Raw genomic sequence first — 21,253 nt, 5'->3', positions numbered from 1 at the left:
CTCACCGCACAGCAGCTGCACCTCGATAAACTCCACTAGCAACTCTGCTATGTTATGTTCAAACCAATGTGGGGGACACTATAGGACCCCTCGTTATCTGTGTGGGATTGGCCCCAAGACCCCCACAGATGACACAGTCTGCAAATGCTCAAGTCCTTTACAGAAAACAGCACCTGCACTGTAACCCATGCAATCCTACAATATACTTTTTTTTTAAAGATTTTATTTATTTGAAAGAGAGAGGTAGAGACAAAGAGAGAGGTCTTCCATCTACTGGTTCACTCCCCAAGTGGCTGCAGCAGCCGAAGCTGAGCCTATCTAAAGCCAGGAGTTTCTTCCAGGTCTCCCACATGGGTGCAGGAGCCCAAGCCCTGGCCATCCTCTGTAGCTCTCCCAGGTGCATTAGCAGGGAGCTGGATTGGAAGTGGAGCAGCTGGGACTTGAACTAGCACCTAAAAGGGATACCGGCACTGCAGGCTGGGACCTTAACCCACTGCACTACAGCGTCAGCCCCTCTGTATACCTTACATCACCTCTAGACCACTCTGCACAAGTCTCCAAGCTGTTCGTTTTAGCACTGAAGACCTCACTGTTAATCAGCCTGTCAGCTAACACCTGCGGGAGCCAAGCACTTAGGACTCAAAGCGCTCTTCAAACAATCACTAAAAACGTGGCCGGTGAGCGCAGAAACTTCGGGAAAGCCCAAGTGCGACGCTCATCGCCCACTAAACAAGTGCTGCAGTGAAAGACCCAGGCAGGGCTCCGAGGGGCACACGGCCGCTGGCCTCCCCATCTCCACTTGTGCAACTCGTCCTTCCCACACCACGGACAGCCAGCGAGCCTTCAGTTCTCACTGCACCACAAAGAAAACCATCCACATCTCTGTTTTCAACAGGAAATGCTTTAAATTCTGTGTCTCATTTTTCTACTTTCCTTAATTCTGAGGCAAAGTTCTTTCCATTGCTGTAACTAACGTATCCCTATAAATTTAATAAGAACAAAAAGTAATTTTTCAAGAGCAACGTTCGGCAATTTTGGTGGCTCACCCGTAAGCAAACTACCGGTTCCACACCTGGCTCCAGGCCACCGGTGACCTCCCTTCCTGCTTCTCCGGGCATGGCTCTCTCTCATCAACACAAAAATCAAATCTTAACAAGAAAACGAGGGAAGCTCCAAACACAAAGCAGAACGTAAGGAAGAGTCCACAGTTAAACACACAAATACCCTGACAGTCCACTTCCTGGAGACACAAGCAAGGGCACACACAGGACAAACACGTCCCGGGTGGGGCAGGCATCTGGCACAGCAGAGTGAGGCCCTGAACCCCGGATGGGAGTGCCTGGTTCAAGTCCCAGCTCCTCCGCTCCCAGCCCAGCCTCCTGATAACGCACCCCCCGGAGACAGCAGACGACAGCTCAGGTTCCCGGGCCCTGCCACCCACACAGGAGGCCTGCACTGAACCCCAGACTCCTGGTCTGCCCTGACTGCTGCAGGCATTTGGAGAGTGACCCTGTGGATGGGAGACCCTTGGTATGTGTTACTTTCTGTCAAGGTAAAAATACATAATTTTCAATAAAAATGACTAAAAGGCTAAAGCAAAAACATGGTGAATGTACTATAGAAAAAAAAAGGACTAAAGATTTTAAAAACTCCATCCCTGGCCAGCGCCGCGGCTCACTAGGTTAATCCTCCGCCTAGCGGCGCCGGCACACCGGGTTCTAGTCCCGGTCGGGGCGCCGGATTCTGTCCCGGTTGCCCCTCTTCCAGGCCAGCTCTCTGCTGTGGCCCGGGAGTGCAGTGGAGGATGGCCCAAGTGTTGGGCCCTGCACCCCATGGGAGACCAGGAGAAGCACCCGGCTCCTGCCATCGGATCAGCGCGGTGCGCCGGCAGCAGCGCGCCAGCCGCGGCGGCCATTGGAGGGTGAACCAACGGCAAAAGGAAGACCTTTCTCTCTGTCTCTCTCACTGTCCACTCTGCCTGTCAAAAAAAAAAAAAAAAAAACCTCCATCCCTACCATCCTCCGACTACCTCACGCGTGCAGCAGAGGTTTGAGGCATCGGTGCCTCTTCCTGTCTCTAAAATCTCACGGAGACTAAAAGCAGAGGGAACAGCAAAAGGAGGGCAAACCTCTGTGTCACCGGCAATCTGGTATCTGTAAGAATCAAACGCCCTGAGCCCTGGGCAGGGGACCAGGGACGCACATGATGGTGGTCTTCCCAGCACCGTTGGTCCCCAGCAGGGCGGCGATCTGGCCCCTGTGGAAGGTGAGGCTGAGGTCCTGGATGGCGGCCTTGTGGCCTTCGTAGTCCTTGGTCACAGACACCAGGGCGACTCCCAGATGGCCCCCTCTCAGCTCCCCTTCCCCATTTTGGGGCGGTGGCCCTGTGAAGAAGATGACAACCAAGTTCATCATGAGAGCCCGAAACAGGGCTGCACCCACACTTCAGGGCTCCCTCCAGAGCCGCGTTCCAGCTCCGGGAACAGACAAAACCATTCAAGGCTCCCCACTTGCAAAAGCGAGAAGTTACAGAATGGCAAAAAGGATGCGCAGCCATGAATTTTAGGGCTTTGAGTTCCTGGAATAATCATTATGTTAAAAAAAAAAAGACATATATATGTATGGGGACAGAAAAAACACCAAAATATTCACATATTTCCTACAGAGCTGAGAGAGGTTCCAAACTTGCTAGGGATCCATATTTAAACTTGTTGAATCAGAAAAAAACAGAAAATCGTCTCCAGTGTTGACTCAGACGAAAACCACTCTGAGAGGAGCCTGCTGGTCTGTGCTGATGCGGCCACCATTACAGTTTCCCTCTCGAGTGCCCACAGGGGCAGGCGAGGACTGCAGGACGGGAGGACGGGGGGCCGGGGACAGTCCTGCGCTGTCCATCATGAGATACCCTCCCCCTCCCTGCTCCCTCCCCTACCCCCCTGCTCTCCCCATCCTGAGAGGCAGTGATACCCCCTCTCCCCTTCCCTCCCTCCTCGTCCCACCCCTCCCCCGCCCCCACCACTGAATCCGCTGGCACCATGCAGAGGTCCACACACTTGCAAAGGGCATCCACCCCAGCAGCTGCCCCCTTTGCTTCTGTTCTCATTCTTACACATTCACTTTTGGACTGAGGTCCAGCCTCGCTGAAGCACGACACGTGCCCAAGTGCACCTGACGCCTAGAACCGACGACTGCAGCGAGAGGTGAGGAGGTACTGGGGACCCCACAGCCCATGCACGGGCCCGGGCGCTGCCTGCAGGCGACTCTGGAGCTGCTTCCAAGCCCAGGGCAGCCTGCAGGCGCGCGTCTGGGAACCCACCCAGCTAGTGAGGCTCAGCCCGAAGCGGAAAGCCACACGTGTCCAGGCGGCCACTGCCACGCACCTGTGTGGCCGCGGTTCTCACCGCCGAAGGGGCCGGAGCAGGGAGAGCTCGGCTGCTTCTCCAGGAAGCCACACAGGCTCCTCCAGTACGAGACGGTGACGGGAAAATACCAGGGTCTCCTCACTCCGAAGCTTCCTGAAGAAAGAAGATGCCGTGACAAACCCGCCAGATGCTTCTGTCTGATGAAGAGTCTGTTGTAAAATACCGTGACTCTGGAGCCGGAGTCGTGGCACAGTGGGTTAAGCCACCACCTGCCCACTGGCATCCCACACTGTCCCAGCTACTGTGTCCGACCCAGCTCCCTGCTAATGCACCTGGGAAAGCAGCAGAAGACAGCCTAGTGCTGTGTCCCTGCCACCCAGGTGGGGGACCCTGAGGGCGCTCCTGGCTCCCGAATTCAGCCTGGCTCAGCTCCAGACTTTGCAGCCATCTGGGGAGTAGAGCAGCAGATGGAAGAACTCACTCTGTCAATCTGCCTTTCAGACAAATAAATCTTTAAAAATAAAAATAAGATGTCTTAATAATAGCGTCTTCACGGGACTGTTTCTATTTGCAGTCTGGGAGAGAGACCTGGATGCTCCTGCCTGTCCCAAGCCACGCCCCCGGGCGGCGCTTGGAGCGGCTGAGCACTCCATGAGCCCTCTCCAGGCAACCGTCCTGCCCACCCCACACTGCCCTCTTTTTGCCACTGCTCTTCCTCTGCCTGGCTCTGCTGTCTTTGCAGGTTCTCGGCCAAGGGGAACAGCATGACGTACGTGCATGAAGGAACAAATCAACCCAAAGCCCCACAAAGAACCCGCAATGCTAACATTTCCAGAGGAAACCACATCGACCTTCTTCAAACGTGTTCTCCAAATGCACTTCCCTGTCTCCCAGCCACTTTGTCATCCTTGTATGTCAAAATGAAAGGGGATTTAATTATTAACATGTCCCAATTTTGTTTAACTATCTACCCTAGATTTCGGCTGAGGAGTGCGTGAACATAAAGTCCTGAACTGCAAGTGAGTGAAATAAGAAGGCCTCCTTGCAGACCAGGACTACACTTGGCACGTCACGTAAGAGTGAAGGCTGCAAGAGCTCCCACACTGACTGCAGTCTCGAGACTCGGGGAGGACCGCGTGCTCAGAGGGAAGTGGGGTGCACAACTGCTGCCAGCACCAGGCCGACCTGCTCCCCTAAAAACCCACCTGCTGATGTCCTGATCCCAGTACGCACAATGTGGCCTTAAGAAGCCATTAAGGCAAATGGGGTCCCAAGGGCAAGTCCCAGCCCAGCGTGACTGCTGTCCCCATAAGAGATCAGGACACAGAGGGAGGACCACTGAGGACACCAGGGAAGATGCCGTCTGCAATCCAAGCTGAGCCCACAGAGGTGACGACCTGCTGACACCCTGATCTGGACTTCTGCCTCCCAGGCTGAGACGCAGCATAGTTCCGTTGTGTAAGCCATGCACGCTGTGGTATTGTGCCGTAGCCATCGCAGCAAACTAATGCAGGCTGGGGTCCTCCAAGACCCCAGCAAAGTAACAGCCCCTGCTTCGGAGGAAGGGGTGAGTAGCACGGGAATGGTTGGTCCCCTCTGAGGCCAGCCTTGCACAGGCTCCTGGTTCCAGGCACTGCCTCAGGTCTTTGTGTTCATGCACATAGTCTTGAGCCCACCCGTGTGCCACAGACCATTAGCACCTCGATGATGAAGAGGGAGGGGAACAAGACCTGTCCATTGACCCCTGCTGCAGCCCCAGCCTCCCCTCTCACCACACCTATCTGAACACACACACCAGTGAGGAGACTCTGGGGTACCCTTCCCCCGACAAGCACAAAGACTTGCCCTAACACCAGCCCCCTGGTTCTTACAGAACAAGCCCTCGTTCATGCACACGAGAACAAGGAGTGTGTGGGAATACAAGGAGATTATAAGCAAACAAAGGCGTCAGGAAAATTCCTCTGCAGGCACTGCCTTTGCTGTCCCACCCACTCCTGACAGAGCAGGTGTCCAGCCAAGCGGCCTCCCAAGCGACGGATGGTGCGATGGTACCGCCCTCTGTGAGGGAGCCAGTCGGCAGCGGGACTCAGAAGCCTTAGAACATGTGTAGATTTTGAATGAGCGACTGCAGCTCTGGGAATCTGATGACAAGGTGGGAACAGAGATCTGACACGGACACCTTCCCTGGGCACTATTTAGAAGGGGAAAAGGCAGAAATCACTTAACCCTGCACAGAAGGAGGAAGGCACAGGAAATCGCTACTTTCATTTAATGCAACACTGAGCAGCCACTAATTCAGAGCTATGAATCAGTGCTTTGATCAAGTATTGTGAAGGCACAGAGGAAACTACAGATAGAGTACAATCCTAACTGTACACAGGAAAGCACTTGGAAATAGGCTTGGAAGGACAGACAGGTCTCATCAGGGAGACGGGAAAACTGAGCATGTGCCCGGCTTGCTCATAAATGAAAGGACCTTGCAACCCTTCTGTGAGGATCAGATCTGTCCGATGCACCAGAGCCCACCTTTCTGGGCCACTTGGAGCAAAGAGTGGTGCCCGCGTGCAGAACAGAGGGGAGAGGGCTGACCAGGTAGCCCACAAGGAAGCCCTGAAACAAAACCTCACTCTTCTCCAAAGGGAAACACAGTTTCACAAAATGACTTTCAAATGTAGACCATGACCCAAAGTGACGACTACCATGCCTATGTGCACACGTGTAAATACATGCACATATACACACACGCATGTGTGCACACAGCTAAAACAGGGTTACCAGTCTCCTGGACTGGTGGAGACCCCAAAGACAGCAAGAGGGAAGAAAACTGAACCCCCAGGGCATGCACTGACATGGAACACAGGTAGGACTCCCCACAGAGGGAAAGTGCAAGAAAGAAAAAGTAGAGGGGGCGGACTTTCTACATTTAGCAAATTCAAATACAGGACATCGAATTACATTTAAACTTCAGACACACCAAGAATAATACTTTAATCTGTGATGCCTTGTATTTTACTGGGTGTACCGGGCACATGGGAACCACCCCTCAGCAGCACGCGGCTGGGGCAGAGTGAGCAGCAGGGCAGGCGAGGGCAGCCCAGGAGCGGCTGCGGACGCCAGCCTCAACGCAGGCACTCTGGAGCGGGGATGCCCGCCCCGTGGGGAAGAGCAGGGTCTTCCGGCTTCTTTTTAGGAAGCGTGATCCTGTGTTAACGAAGGGGAGCAGAGCGCAGGGGTGTGGGCAGGTGGGGGCCTGGAGTTGCGGCAGCACTGAATGGTCCAATCCAGGTACTCAGGGACTGGACCAGGGCAAGAGCCTCAGGGACAAACAGGAGAGACACAGGAGGGACGACCAAGGAATCAGGGCTAAACCGAAGAGTCAGGGTTGATTTGCTGAGCAAACCACCTCAGTCCTAGTCTGCCTGCTTCTAAAACCCTCTTAGTCAGCTGAATAATCCAGGTGAAGCAGCAGGGGTCAGCTCCGGGTGGGCTCGCCGGGCTCTCGGCCCCCGGCAGCCCTGCAGGCCACTGCTGCCTGAAGTCTGAACTTGGTGCTGTGAGCTCTGCAGGCACAGGCGCCCGCTCACATCACCATGACCCTCAAGGGGAGGATCATTAGCACTGCCCACCCCCAGGGCTGTCAGTAACGAAAAAGTCACTGAAATTAGACAGAATAAGCGGAATCCAGTGTAACTGGAAGCTCATAAAGAGAGTTTATGACACAAAAACTCTCTGAAGGACCAGACGCTTGCCTGTGAGCTGTGGAGTGGAGCAGGAGGCTGCTGATGCCAGGGAGGCCTGCAGGCCGGAACAACCCAGGACTGGACCTGTGACCTGCACAGGGAAGCAGGCCGGAAAAACCCAGGGCCAGACCCATGCAAGGAAGCAGGCCGGAACAACCCAGGGTCAGACCCGCCCAGAGGAGCAGACCAGAACAACCCAGGACTGGACCTGCACAGGGAAGCAGGCCGGAACAACCCAGGACTGGACCTGCACAGGGAAGCAGGCCGGAACAACCCAGGACTGGACCTGCACAGGGAAGCAGCTGGAACAACCCAGGGCAGGACCTGCACAGGGAAGCAGGCCGGAACAACCCAGGACTGGACCTGCACAGGGAAACTTTGGGGTCAAGCCTGCACAATCACATTGTGCACGCATTGTTTTGGTCATTTCTTTAAATGTTTTAGATAAAGAGTAAACATTTAAAGGATTTTTAAATATGCATTACAAATTCTACACTATTTGGTAGTTGCCACTTAACATTATGACTTGGTTTTTCCTTTTTCTCCACATCTCCCTACCCTAATTATCATCTTCATATTTGCGGGCCAATAAGAACGTCGTCTTCTACGCATTTTCAATTCTATGCTCTTGTGTGACTTAAACCTTTCACATGCTTATGAAGTATAAGCTTTTCTTTTCACTGAAAGGTTTGTTCAGGTCATTTGCCGGTATGTCTATTCAGTTATGCTTCATAAATTTGAGAATTTTAACTTTTTCTTTAATGTCAAACAGATGTGATAAGCATCTAATCTTCCATAATTCTATTTGGATATTTTGAAATATTGATTAAATTCCTATAAAGGCAAGTTATAAATTTTTATTATTTATGTCTTTAGCATTCTGTTTAGGAAAGCCTTCCCCCTATTTCTAAAATGCATTTCATTTTTAATATTTTTAAGAATTTTATTGTAGATTTATGAATGAGAGTTCATTTTAATAGACTAAAGAATAACGTATCCCTTGCTGGTGATTAAAATTTATATCTTCACATGGCACAAGTTATTGCACGCCCTGGGTCGTCCAAACATTCTGTTCCCCCGCTCCCCTACCAGACAAGCACCCCCAGTGTTTTAAACCTTGGTGATTTATGGTGAGGTTTTACCTAAGCAACAGTCACCAGTCCTCCTCATGATTTTTAATAACTTTGGTCACTACCTCTCATTCATATTTCTAACTATGCATTTTTGGCATTTTTCATGTAAATGATTGGCATAAGTTCCATTACATTACACTGACATAATGTCCCATATTAAGTGTTACATCACTTAATGTTACTGAAATTCATCATGAACTTGGAGAAAATCAACAGGCTTCATTAATACCCCACTCAGTAACAGCGTCTGTTTCCATTTACTCAGAGCCGTGTTGTGCTAAGTGACACTTGTTGTACCAGCAGCACAGGCTCTCTGACTGCAGAACCGGCTGAGACCTGCACGGTGCGGCCGCTCTCTGCTGCTGCCACACAGCAGTGCTGCCGGCCGGCGTGTGTCTGTGCTCCGTCATCCGATTGGCTGTCCCGGTTTTCAGTCGCTTTTCTCATAAACTGGACGTAACGATGGTGTTGCCTCCTTTTTGATATCTCTATGAAGGGTCTTCAAAAAGCTCATGGAAAACCCATAGGATGAAAAACACTACACATGGATTTCTACTTTTTTTGCACCAAAATAAATTTGTGTTTACTCCATTTTTTCATAAGGTCTTTAAAGCCTCGTTGTATTTAATGTCTTTTTTTTTTTTTTTTGGCCATTCTCTATTTTCAGAGCTTTCATCTCCACATGTAAGTTCACACCCACACAAGCTCACGGTACCAGAGGAAAACAGCACAGGCCTCAGCCTGCCTGCAGCACTGGACGAGGGAGAGCTGTCCAGGGTGCTGACAAGTGTCTCTCCCCGGAAGCGGCCCTTCCCTCTCCTCAGCTCCTGCCTCCTGTCACCAGCACACATGTGTGCTGCTCACACCTTAGTACTGATCCCCATGATGACAACACCCATGCAGGTCATGGCTATATCTCCTTTCTTCCAAATTTCATTCCCTTAGGCCGCTCTGGGCTGAGGAGCTGGCACAGATCCAGGAAGCCTTTCTCATTATCTCTCTCTCCATCCATCCATCCACTCACCAACCACCCCTCCTCTCACTTTCCACTTCCCTCTCCCTGGTCTTTATCCGTCTCTGTCTCTCCCTCTCTCCTTGTCTTTGATTCTCTTTCTCTTCCTCCCTCTCTTGCCCCCTCTTCCGTCTTATCTCACCCTCTTTCCCCTTGTTCTCTTTTATGAACCTTGGTCTATCAGGATCAGCAGTGAGCCTGGCTGGACTTGCTTCCTGGGAGAGCACAGCGGCCTGTGGGAGCTGACTGCTCTGCCTCTGGCCTGAAGTCTGGTAGGACCTTGCACTACTGAATTCACAGTGGGATTGGGGGAAACTCTGGCTGAGGATGGGGCACTCCTTTTCTTTACTAGAGAATATGAAAATCGTGCCCCAGATCCTCACACTGGGTCCTGAGGTGGAGGGAAAGCCAGAGCCGAGTCCTGGACTCATCCGTCTTCCTTGGAGCACCGCCCAGGGCTGTCTGACTCCGCTGCTCTTTGTGGACCCTGTTCTTGGCATCGAGACGCCTGCTGCTTCATATCCACATCCAGCTGCTTCTTCTTTTGTGATGTGGACAGTGCTTCCTCTGCAGATCCAGGTTTCTTCCCCTCGGCAAGTGACTGTCTCTCTGCCTGCATCCCATCCATCCTGCTCCCTTCAGGCTCATTCCTCTCATGGCACATGGGCAATTCTACGAGTGCCTCAATGGGAAATGATCAAGTTCCACCTCGTTGTCTTCATTTGGCTCCTCCTGACTTCTTCATGTCTCCTAATTGTGAACTGACTTTAAAGGGCACCTATTTCTCTGCAGTTAAAGCAAGTAAAAGACTGTATTGGCCTGGTTAGAGTCCCAGGACCTCAGTCTTCAGGGATGGACAAACGGCTGGTGTCACAGGTTATAGAAGTGTTTTAAATCTGGTGGAGCTTTTGTTGAGAAGCAAAGTTTTTCTTTTTCTTTTTCTAAGATTTATTTATTTGAAAGTCAGAGTTACACAGAGAGAGGAGAGGCAGAGAGAGGTCTTTCATCACTGGTTCACTCCCCAGTTGGCTCCAACAGCCGGAGCTGTGCTGTGCACCCACATGGGTGCAGGGGCCCAAGGACTTGGGCCATCTTCCACTGCTTTCCCAGGCCACAGCAGAGAGCTGGATCAGAAGTGGAACAGCCAAGACTTGAACTGGTGTCCATATGGGATGCCAGCACTGCAGGCAGCGGCTTTACCCACTACACCACAGCGCTGGCCCCAGCAAAGTTTAATTGCCTTTTGATCACATTTTTTTAAACACTTTTGAAACCTCCTGTTATATGATCAAAAGTGATATTTTTTATTCTCAGTTTTAAAAGTTAAATGCCAGGGCCAGCACTGTGACATAGCAGGTAAAGCCGCTGCCTGCAGTGCGGAATCCCATATGGGTGCCAGTTCGAGCTCCGGCTGCTCCACTTCCGATCCAGCCCTCTGCTATGACCTGAGAAGACGGCCCAAGTGCTTAGACCACTGCATCCATGTGAGAGACCCAGAAGAAGCTCCTGGCTCCTGGCTCCAGACTGGCCCAGCTCTGACCATTGTGGCCATTTAGGGAGTGAACCAGCAGGTGGAAATGTGCGCGCTGTCTCTGCCTCTCTGTAACTCTGCCTTTCAAATAAATAAATCTTTAAAAAAAAAAAAGGCAAAGGAAGATCCAATTTCTACTTGCTTAGATCCCATTTGAAAAAAAAAATTAGATGGCACCACTGAAATGCTATTTCTTAATGAAATTTAACAATGCTTGAAGTGCATTGATTTCCGCTCCGTTTGGCCTAAGTGTAAGAAGGTGCCCCTAGCTCTTTCCCTCCTGACACAGCAGGGAGACCACTGTCCTTGGTGGCCCTCCCCAGTCCTCCAGTCCTCCCTTCAGAGAGAGGAGACACGTCTCGGGAAACCCTACATGTGTCACACACCACTGACAGCCCTGGCTCTGGAGGCAGCACCCGACCCCCAGCCCACCCAGTCTCCCAGACCTCACACCCTGCCTGGCTTCCCCCCACGTTCTGCTGCCCGCCAACCTACGGCCAGCTACAAGTTTGGCCTCTTCACTGCCGGTGCTCCCCAACATCCGGCCAGACTTCCTTGCTGTCTGGAGCCAACACCACATGGACCCGACTCTCCTGCTCACCTCCACATACCCCGAAGTTTCTCTAAGGAGTTAACAAAAGTCCACTTGGGGAGCGACCAGGACCTGGGAATGCCATCCCACATTCCATCCTGGTGAACTGCCACCTGGCCTTTGACGCTTACTCTGCAGGAAAAGCACCAGGTTTTACCCAAAACCACAGCTCCTTTAAAAGGATGTCTAAAGGCTTCCCCTTTCTGCTGTTTCCTTGAAGAATAAATAATTAAGATTAATGTATATGGGTTTAAACTATTTATTTTGTTGCTTCATGATGTGCTCAATTCTTACCAGGGATCAAGTTGCTGAAGTACCATCCACATAAGAAATAGAGGCTCGAATCAAAGAGAATCATCCAACAAACCCAGCCGAATGCCATGCCCCCGCGTTCCGGGGCCTGGTACATGTTACTCCACTGGATCCCTGGCAGGGAGGAAAGGGTTGAGTCAGCGCCCTGCATCCTCGCTCCCTGCAGGCCCTGCTGGCAGGAGCCGATTAGTTCTTGAGGCGCAAGTAGGGCTGAATGTGGCTAAAGCCAAAGGGAAGCCAGCACCACTGCCGTGGCTCTGCAGGAAATGCTGGCTGTAGGCTCACAGCACTGAGGCCACGTGCAATGACCCTCAGCGTTCTAACATCAAACACTTACACACATTACAAGTTAGGTGACTAATATCTAGCTTTGTTTACTCAACTAGATTCATTGTGTGGATGCTAAGCATGTTTGTAACAAATAAAGAGGTCTCCTTGAGAACCCAAATTCTTGCAATATACTCCTGGATTAAACATAATTAAACATATTTCTCTACTCTAAATTTTCCTGTGGTATATGCTTGAAGTAAAAAAGATACAAGATTTAATCAATGAGTACTTGTTAGGACCATTTTTCCCCCATATCTTTTTTTTTTTTTTTTTAACAGGCAGAGTAGACAGTGAGAGAGACAGAGAGAAAGGTCTTCCTTTGCCGTTGGTTCACCCTCCAATGGCAGCCACGGCTGGCGCACTGTGCTGATCCGAAGGCAGGAGCCAGGTACTTTTCCTGGTCTCCCATGCGGGTGCAGGACCCAAACACTTGGGCCATCCTCCACTGCACTCCCGGGCCAGAGCAGAGAGCTGGAAAAGGGGCAACCGGGACAGAATCCGGCACCCTAACCGGGACTAGAACCTGGTGTGCCGGCGCCGCTAGGTGGAGGATTAGCCTAGTGAGCCACAGCGCCGGCTCCCTACACCTTCTTTATCCAGTTGAATTTAGAGATGAGTTCCAGGAATACAGAGAAAATCATTCAGGATTCCCATCTGTTAAAGCACGAATTTTACTGGAAGAGTCAGAGACGTATAGGACCAGTGCAGATTAATGCAGGAATTTCACTTTTTGATTATATTTTCCCTTGAATATCTTCAAAAACACATTCAAAAGCCCATACACACATCTAGGAACATGCATCTATACTGAGGGATTGCTGTTGTCAAAATCTCATTGTATGTGAAACGGGCGCCCCACAAATGTGTTAAAAATCCTCCTGGGCTTCATTGCTAGGGATGAAATGAACAGTAGACAGCTATGCGGTCTTCGGGGCCGCTTGGCTGTGTCTGGATGCTAACGTTTCAGGAAACGTCCAGAAGAGCTGAGGATGAGCATGAGATCCGACAGAAACAGGAGTTCCGACTTGAAAGAAGGAACCAGAGAGGCCCACAGAGGCCCTGGGAGCCACCCCCAGTGCTAGTCCTCCAGCAGACGGGACGCACGGAGCACCCCACCGTCGGGAGAATTTGGAAGGTCACTAAGGTGACCACAGGTCACATGTCACAAAGATGACCCAGGCATCAGCAGGGTGGTCGACTTGGATCAACAGCCAATCAAGGGGTGTCACGGCTACTCTTCAATGTTCCCAAAAACCAGGACAACCAGACTACGGGAGGGATTTACATCAGCAAAACCAGTGACAGCTTTCTTTCCAAATGTGCCATTTGGTAAGGAGACCTTCCACTGAATTCTTTGCAACACAACCACAAATTTCTCAAAACCTGAGTTACTAAGAGTCACTTTAAAACTGCAACCTCTTACCTGCCTCTTGTCCCTCCAGGAATGTAATGAAAAATACTCCTTGTCCAAAGGCCGTTGTCGAGAAGAGGCACTGCCGATGGATTGATGGGATGAGAGAAAACCGGCACATTAGTGTCCGACTGGGACCGCAGAAAACCCACAACACTAAATTCAGAGAAAAGCCAGCACACCCTCAGACTCTAACAACGCCAAGTCACTGCTGCGGGAGGTCATTTAAATATCGGAACCTCAAAGACTCGCGGAGTGTCAGCCTGCTCTGAAATGTGTGATAACAAGCTAGTTTTTAACGTTAAAAGGAATTACTTCTCTTTATTGCAGTGCTTGAAGGGTCATAAATCCAAAGCACTGTGTAGAGAAACGTGCAGCCAAAAGCAGTGGAAAATGGAGCAGAGCAATTTACTTTGCTTCATTGTGAAGCAAATGCCCTGGTGCACACCGTGGGCCGGGGAGGGGATGCACGCGCCATTCCACAGGAGCAGAGCAGTGCACTGCAGGGAAATCCTGGGTTACCTCCAGCAGAGAGGTCCCAGGACAGAAAAGAGCCCATTGAAAAATCCTGGTATGTTTAAAAATACAATGTACCAGAGTTAGATGTTTTTCACCTGCTAAGAAACATGTGTATATGTATAAAGGAAATCATGTTTCATAGGCACCAGGCATTAGATAGAAAGTAGATAAAGTATTAGATGTAAAGTAAAGGCAAACTGACAGCATTTAAAATTTAGGTCAGAGCACCAACTTAGAGGCATGTAGCAGAGGAACCCCGAACAGGCCCACCTGTGTCTGTCACCCTATCTACACCTACTTAACACAAGCACTGTGTTGTTGGTACAGGTGTGACATAGCTAACCATAACCAAGAAGCGTGTGTCAATGGACAAAATATTGGTTGAATATCTATGCTGTGTGTGGCTAGTGGAAACCAAAGAGCATGGTGCTTTGTAAGGTGCTAAGGTTTGATGTGGTTTGAGGGGGCCAGGTGTTGGGAGCTTGGTCGTCAGTGTGGCAACGTTAGCAGGTGGAACCTTTAAGAGGGGAGGTGATTCCCTCCTGGAGTGAGGCTTTCTGCGAGCAATTTCCTGTGAACGTCTAAACCTGACCCCAGAGTCCCTCTGGCTTCCTGATTGGTGAATGTGGCTACTTCTTCCCACATGCACTTCGTCATCTACCACGGGCCATCACCAAGGCTCTGCTATGCTGTTTGGACTTCCAGCCTCCAAAGCTGTGCACTAAATAAACCTCTTTTCCTTAAGTAGCCTTTCTCAGGTGCTTTGTTACAGTGATAAAAAGACCCAATACAAATAACCCATCACAGGTGCAGAAATGCATTCGCCTCCACAGAACTACTTCACTCCGAGCTCCGAGTGAGCAGGGATGGTGGCCCCTCCCAGGGACCCAGCTCTGTGCTGGATTCAAGGGCTAGGAAGACCCTCATACACCGTCTGTAGCGGCTCTGATCCTGCTTGCTAGGCACCTCCTCAAAGAGGTTCCGGGCACACTCCCAACGCTGCCGTCTGAGGCAGCTGCAGGATGTCAAGTGCTGAGCGCAAGGCAGGTCCCCGCAGTTTTGACACCAGCTTTGTAGAGGAGCCCAAGTCACCAGTGAGCCCCTCGCCAGCTCCGCACTGCGCTCGCAGGCACTAGCCACAGGGAATGAGTTCCTCTCTCCCGCGTGCTTCCCTCCACCGACTGCATTTTAAATGGATGAGCACCTCTGACGCTGCTAACGGAAAGGTCTCCCCACTTAATGTGCTGCAATCCATGGTGCTCCAGGAGCAACGCTATGCTCTACTTCTGAAAGAGCTTTAAAACTCCATTTCTTTCCATGCATGCAACAAAGAGAAACTGAAGTTGTACGCTGCTTACAGGTGTCGCTCATCTCCCTGAGTCTCCCGCGAGCCCCTGCTATATTAAAAAAAAAAAAAAAAAAAGCCATTCTTAATGGTCTGCCGTTGCAATACCACTGCTGTCTCGAAGAACCGTCTCTGAGCTTTGCAGCCGGGCCAGAGCAAGGGAAGCCCAGGCAGATCTGACACAGTAAAGGGGAAGGGGAGGGCCCTGGCTTTGTGTGGCTGGGTGGGGGCAGTTGTGTTTGTTTCACATTTTTACAAACTCACTCACCAGAAACATCTGAACCACAGGACTCAGCTGGTTACGCAGGACCAAGAGAACTATGTAGGGCAGAAAGCTGACCATGTACACCAGGCTGGTGCAGAGGGCTGCCGTATTCGCACGGTCGAAAAGCGTGCTCAGGAAGTAACTCAGCATGATGATGGACACCCCAAAATCCAGGAGGTAGAGGAAAACGACACAGGCGTTGCTGTGCGTGAAGATGCCGCTGGCTTTCAGGACGATGGCCAGGGCCGCGCTGCTCACGGCCAGCACGGCCACGTTCTCCAGGAACCAGGCCAGGAAGTAGGTTGTAGGGTGCACGCCCATCATCCGCAGGTACTATCAGGGGGAAAGGCAGGAGTTAGCACAGTAGCAGACACTGGGCAAGGAACAGGTCAGACAACAGGAGAGAAAAGGCTGACGGATGTGGCTGGCACACGCAGCCCCGGGAGGGAAGCCGGGGAGGACACCTCCTCCTGGAGCCTGGCACTGACTCTCGAGCACCTCACAACCCCGCCGTTCACCCGGACGCAGACGTCCAGAGCGCCTGGCTGGAACACGAGGCAGCGGGAAAGGAAGGAGCAGGCCCCTTAGACCAGGCCTGGCCCACTGCAGCCTCCACGCATTTCCTCCTTCCTCTGCAGTTGTGTTGCGGGTTTAGTGTTCTCTGGGCTTCTCATTTTGTTTCTGTGAGGACAGTGAGAGAAGAGAAGGGGAAACACGGGGCCTTCAGCCCCTCAGCTTGAGGTCCGCACCCGGCTTTTGGGACGAGTTTGCGGGTGACCCTCTTCAAAGCCAGTGACCCACCGCTCAGCTCACCATCGGCAGCCTGCGGACTTTCAGGCGGGGCCAGTTTGTGAAATGAGGACAGTGGCTCTGAGGCCTGCACTCCGGGTGGCCACTGGCAGTGCAGAGCCTGGGGACTTAATGCTGTGTCCCCAGAGCCCGGCTCCCAGGGGCGACAGAGTTGAGGGAGAAACAGAGACTCACCAGCCAATGGGCTGGAAACTGATGAATAATGCCAAGAGCAGCAGTGCCAGTTTACACAGCGCTCGTAAAATCGGATGACATGCACACATGACTTTCCATGCCATTTCTTCACTTGAACAAACCTCCGATAAGTAAGCAAGTGCCGCTGCCTGGACAGCAGCCAAGGACTTCTTAAAAACTTCCATTCTTTGGGGCCGGCACTGTGGCGTAGCGGGTAAAGCCACCACCTGCAGCACCAGATTCCCACACAGGCACCAATTTGAATCCTGGCTTCTCCACTTTCTATCTGGCTTTCTGCTGTGGCCTGGGAAAGCAGTAGGAGATGGCCCAAGCCCTTGGGCCCCTACACCTGCATGGGAGACCTGGAGGAAGCTCCTGGCTCCTGGCTTCGGATCAGTGCAGCTCCGGCCATGGCAGCCATCTGGGGAGTGAACCAGGGGATGGAAGACCTCTCTCTATGTAACTCTGCCTTTCAAATAAATACATCTTTAAAAAAAAAAAAAAACTTTCATTCTTAGAAGCATTTGTGATGGTTTCAAGTTTTCACATTAGAACAAAAACAGTAAGGTTTTATATAGAAAACTCTAACCATAAATTAAGATGGGGAAACCTGATACTAAGTGTTTCTAGGTTTTGTAATTGATGAATGAGTAACACTGGCTCTGTCCCTCCAGTCTCCTCTGCTTATTGTTCGGTCTTCTTTTATTTCAAGGAAACCTGTGCTAAACTCTACCCCAAACTTCGCCAAGCAGTGATCTTCCTGGGACAGGGACTTGGCCGGACCAGCACAGGGAGGGAAGGCAACACAGACAGGCCTGGTCAGTTACTGGCCAGGATGTGTTTCCCAGTTCCAGGGTAGGTTCTGGATTTTCCGCCTAGGCTAAGGTTAGGACACGTTACCTCTTCTATCTGGATCTCCCGTTCATAAACCAGCTTCCGGACCATGCTGGCCACAGACACCATCCAGGTCAGCATCATGATCAGAGGGAAAAAGAAACCCACGTTGTTCAGGAACCTGTAAGGGCACAAAGCAGTCAGCATTCACAGGTAGCAAAGCGCTCTGCCCAGTCGTGCGCATGAGCCCTGGGCCTGGAGGTCCTTCCATTTCTCGCACAAGCTACAGTGCACTTCCAGGAGTCCTGACTCGTTTGGCCATGTCACAGGCCTATGATGCAAGCATGACAGCTGTGATCCCGACTTAATTTCATAGGCACAATGTCACAAAGGAGTTCCCAGCAGGAAACAACGGTTTCAAGGTAGCCGTAGCCTGACCCAAATCCTGACCCTGGCTACACCCAGAGCAGGCTGGAGGAAGGAAACAGGTCACCAATTCATGACTACAACTTCTGTCAGTACTCTGGAACAACTCCCTCTCTTCATGATCTATTGATCATGAGTTATCATCCATCAAATCATGAAACTCCAGACGGGCACCGCCCTTTCCCAACACACACTCTCCGGTGCACTCTCACCGGGCTCCAGTCCCAGCATTCACCAGGACACCAATGGCAGTCCCGGCTCTAAATGCAGATCTTGCCGCACTGGCCGCCCCCACCTTCTCTCAGCTCCCCCATGGGCCCAGGCTCTGTCGCTCCCCCATTCGTGAAGGAACGACACTAGACCCTGCGCTGTTCTTTTGTCTGCTCGGCCCTCCCCGGGTTTGCTGCTGGTTCTTCCCGGGTTGGCTACCGTCCCTTCCACCTCCGTGGAGGGGCGGCTCCCCCTGCCACTTTCCCCACTTCCGCGGGGCAGCGGCACACCGCCAGCCGGCTCTCGGGGCTGCTCAGATGTTATCCGGATGTTCCCCTAGATGTTCCTGGTGCATGTTGTCTCTCTCCTCCTTTATAGTCCTCTTCCACCAATCCCAACTCTGCTACCCACACGCCGAGTACGCTGCTCTCCTCCAATCAGGAGCAGGATCAGCTCCTGCAGCTCATCAGTCAAATTGGCAAGAGGCAGCTGTGTAGAAATTGTTTACTCCTCTCCCAGCGCCATATTGTGGGAGAGCAGATGCATAGAATAAGTCTTAATTCCAGTAACTTAGTCTAGTCCGAGTTGCTCCCCACAATTCCCCCTTTCTTTTTATTTTTGGTGTTGATACGCGCCTGTCTTCGGTGCCCCGTGGCACACACTCTGCTCTGCTTGCTAGAGTTGCCCACAGGTGCTTACAAGCCCTACCAATCAGGCAAACCGAATCCGGGTCCTCTCTTCGCCATGTTGTGAGGAGGTTTTTAGGCGCTGATGCGTGCCTGAGTTCGGTGCCCTGCAGTGCATGCTCTGCTCTGCTAGAACTGCCTGCAGGTGCTTATCGCCTTAATCAGGCAAACCAAATCCGAGCTCTCTCATTGCCGTATTGTGGGGAGACTTATTGATGTTGATTCGTGCCTATCTTCGGTGACCTGCAGCTCATACTCTGGTCGAGCTGCCTGCTGGTGCTTATCGCCTACTCAGGCAGACCGAATCCGAGCTCTGTCATTGCCATGTTGTGGGGAGGCCTTGTTTTTCTCTATTTCTCTACCTCCGGGCATTCCTATCTCTCCTATTTTACTTCTATCTGCCAGCATTCCTATTTCTCTCATTTTACTTCTAAACTTCCGTTTCTCTTATCCCCTTGGCTTCCCGGCGCTTGCCCCGCGGCGGCTTCCCGGCTCTGGGCGGCTTCAGCCCGCGCTTCTCTTATCTGCACAGCTTCCTGGCTTCCCGCGCGCTCCGCGGTCTCCGCGCCCTTCGCGCCCGCACCATGGCCTCCGCGCCAGCCCCGCACTCTCCTATCTACTTGCGCCCCGTGCGCTCTCTCCGCTCGTGCCCCGCGCGCTTTCTCTGCGCGCAGCGGCTTCCGTGAATCACAGCCTAGCTCACGTTTCCGCTTCTCGGTTTAGTTTTCAGTCTAAGTTCCCCGGGTTAACCTGACGAATTCCAACCTAGCTTACGTCTCCGCTTTTCGGTTTGGCTTCCCGTCTTTTGCTCCCCAGGCTAATCTGACGGATCCCAACCTAGCTTACGTCTCCGCTTCGGCCTGCCCCTGCGGCTTCACTTTCCCTAGCTTATATCTTTCTCTACCCGGTACTTTTCCCTAAGTTTCTTCCAACAATATTTCTCTCATTTCTCCTGGCTTCTCCCCACAGTCCGTATCCCAGTCTGTTTCTTCTAGCTTTCACTTTCGCTTTTAATCTTAGATTTCTCCCAGCTTCCCCCCATAGTCCGTATCCGAGTCTATGTTTCTTCTTGCTTTCATTTTCACTTTTAACACTAGATTTCTCCCGGCCCTCTGCCCCTTCACCCCACACACTCTGATTTCTAATCCAAGTATGGATTATTTTATTCGATGCTGAAACCAACCAAAGGAGCAAGTCGTGTTTGGGGGCTGTGCTACACAAGGGAACCCAACAGCACACGGTCTCACCATGAAGGACCTCCCATTCTGGAGAGGGGGTGGGTATAAAACAAGCCAACGAGGAGGAGATCCATCACCCATGTCAGGTGGTGGCAGCAGTGAGGAAACACCACAGCGCAAGCAACCGTGCGAAGGGGTGCGACTCCACCCAGGCGGGTGAGGCGAGCTGAGCATGGAAGCAGCGTCTGAGCACACAGCACATGCTGTAAGGAAGTGAGTTCCCTGGGTGTCTGCAGGAAGCCACCCCAGGCAAAAGGTTTCAGAAGCAGCAGCGGGGGAGGCAGGTGCAGTGCCCAGGTCAGCAGCAACAAGGCCCTCATGGTTAGCAGGACATGGGGTCAGAGTGTTAGTGGGGGCCAGATCATGGGGGGACTTCTGTGTGTCAGGGTAAGTTCTAGAAGCCAGTCAGTGAACAAGGGGATGCCATGAGAGGATTTGAAGAGGAGAGAGGAAAACTGAGAAGTGGCATCAAGGGACGAGTGGACGTTTTTTAAAAGACCACCAGCTGCAGTGCAGACAACGGGGCACATGTGGGGAAGTCCATTATGGAGAGGGGAGCCAGCAGCCAGGGTGGATGTGTAGCTGTCTAGACAGGAGACAAGGGCACCCCAACAGACAGTGCCCTGGAGACAGGGCAATGCCCAGAGCGGCCCCTGCTGCCATTGCCTGCAGTCCTGCAAAGACTTCTACCCAGCGTTAACCACGCAGGGACCACACTCGGCCCCACCAAGATCTGCCCCTCACGGGACAGTCTGAGCTCCTGGGGCTCGGTCTCCTCACTGGCCCTCCCCTCGTGGCAAAGAACGCCCAGACCGGAAGCCAAATGTTGGCCAAGGAACACATGAAAGAGTGAAAAAGAAAAGGAAATAAATGGTCTTATTTACTGTTTTGCTAAAGATAAGTTGAGTCATCAACTTGGTGAACCACATTTTACAGTTAAATATGGGTAACTTCACCCAGTGCAGGGGCTGTTCAAAGAGGGCAGAGGGCTTTAGATTTTCAGTTCTGCAGCTTTCTGGTTTTTCTTCAACCATTTTTTTAGCATTCAGAGCAGGTAAGAAGGCTATGAACTCAAAGTATCACAAATGCATCCATTTTCACATCCTACAAACCCTGTGTCCAGAGTAACACAAACAACCACAGAGATGAACTCAGATGCCTATAGATTATAAATATTTTCTTTGTATTTATTTATTTATTGACAGGCAGAGTTAGACAGTGAGAGAGTGAGAGAGTGAGAGAGAGTGAGAGTGAGAGAGAGAGAGAGAGAGAGAAAGGTCTTCCTTCTATTGGTTCACCCCCCAAAATGGCTGCTGCAGCTGGC

At 51.6% G+C, this 21,253-nt stretch overlaps 1 protein-coding gene across 1 annotated transcript in view; it reads right to left on the bottom strand.

Moving 5' to 3' along the window:
- The window catches only part of LOC103345127 (ATP-binding cassette sub-family A member 13), a 302,255-nt gene that overhangs the window by 211,913 nt on the left and 69,089 nt on the right, over positions 1-21,253 (bottom strand). Inside the window, exons 15-20 of the mRNA XM_089315631.1 lie at positions 17,436-17,550; positions 15,555-15,884; positions 13,435-13,504; positions 11,664-11,795; positions 3,380-3,514; positions 2,203-2,383 (exon numbers count right to left, since the gene is read on the bottom strand). Of these exons, the coding sequence (XP_089171757.1) occupies positions 2,203-2,383; positions 3,380-3,514; positions 11,664-11,795; positions 13,435-13,504; positions 15,555-15,884; positions 17,436-17,550 (963 nt within the window). The remainder of the gene's footprint in view (positions 1-2,202; positions 2,384-3,379; positions 3,515-11,663; positions 11,796-13,434; positions 13,505-15,554; positions 15,885-17,435; positions 17,551-21,253) is intronic.

This window comes from Oryctolagus cuniculus, chromosome 16, assembly GCF_051225735.1.
Source record: "Oryctolagus cuniculus isolate XC-2025 breed Fujian yellow rabbit chromosome 16, ASM5122573v1, whole genome shotgun sequence".
Classification (NCBI taxonomy): domain Eukaryota; kingdom Metazoa; phylum Chordata; class Mammalia; order Lagomorpha; family Leporidae; genus Oryctolagus; species Oryctolagus cuniculus.
The sequence above is the reverse complement of the archived record's forward strand: the minus strand, read 5'-3'. Positions and strand labels throughout refer to the sequence as shown.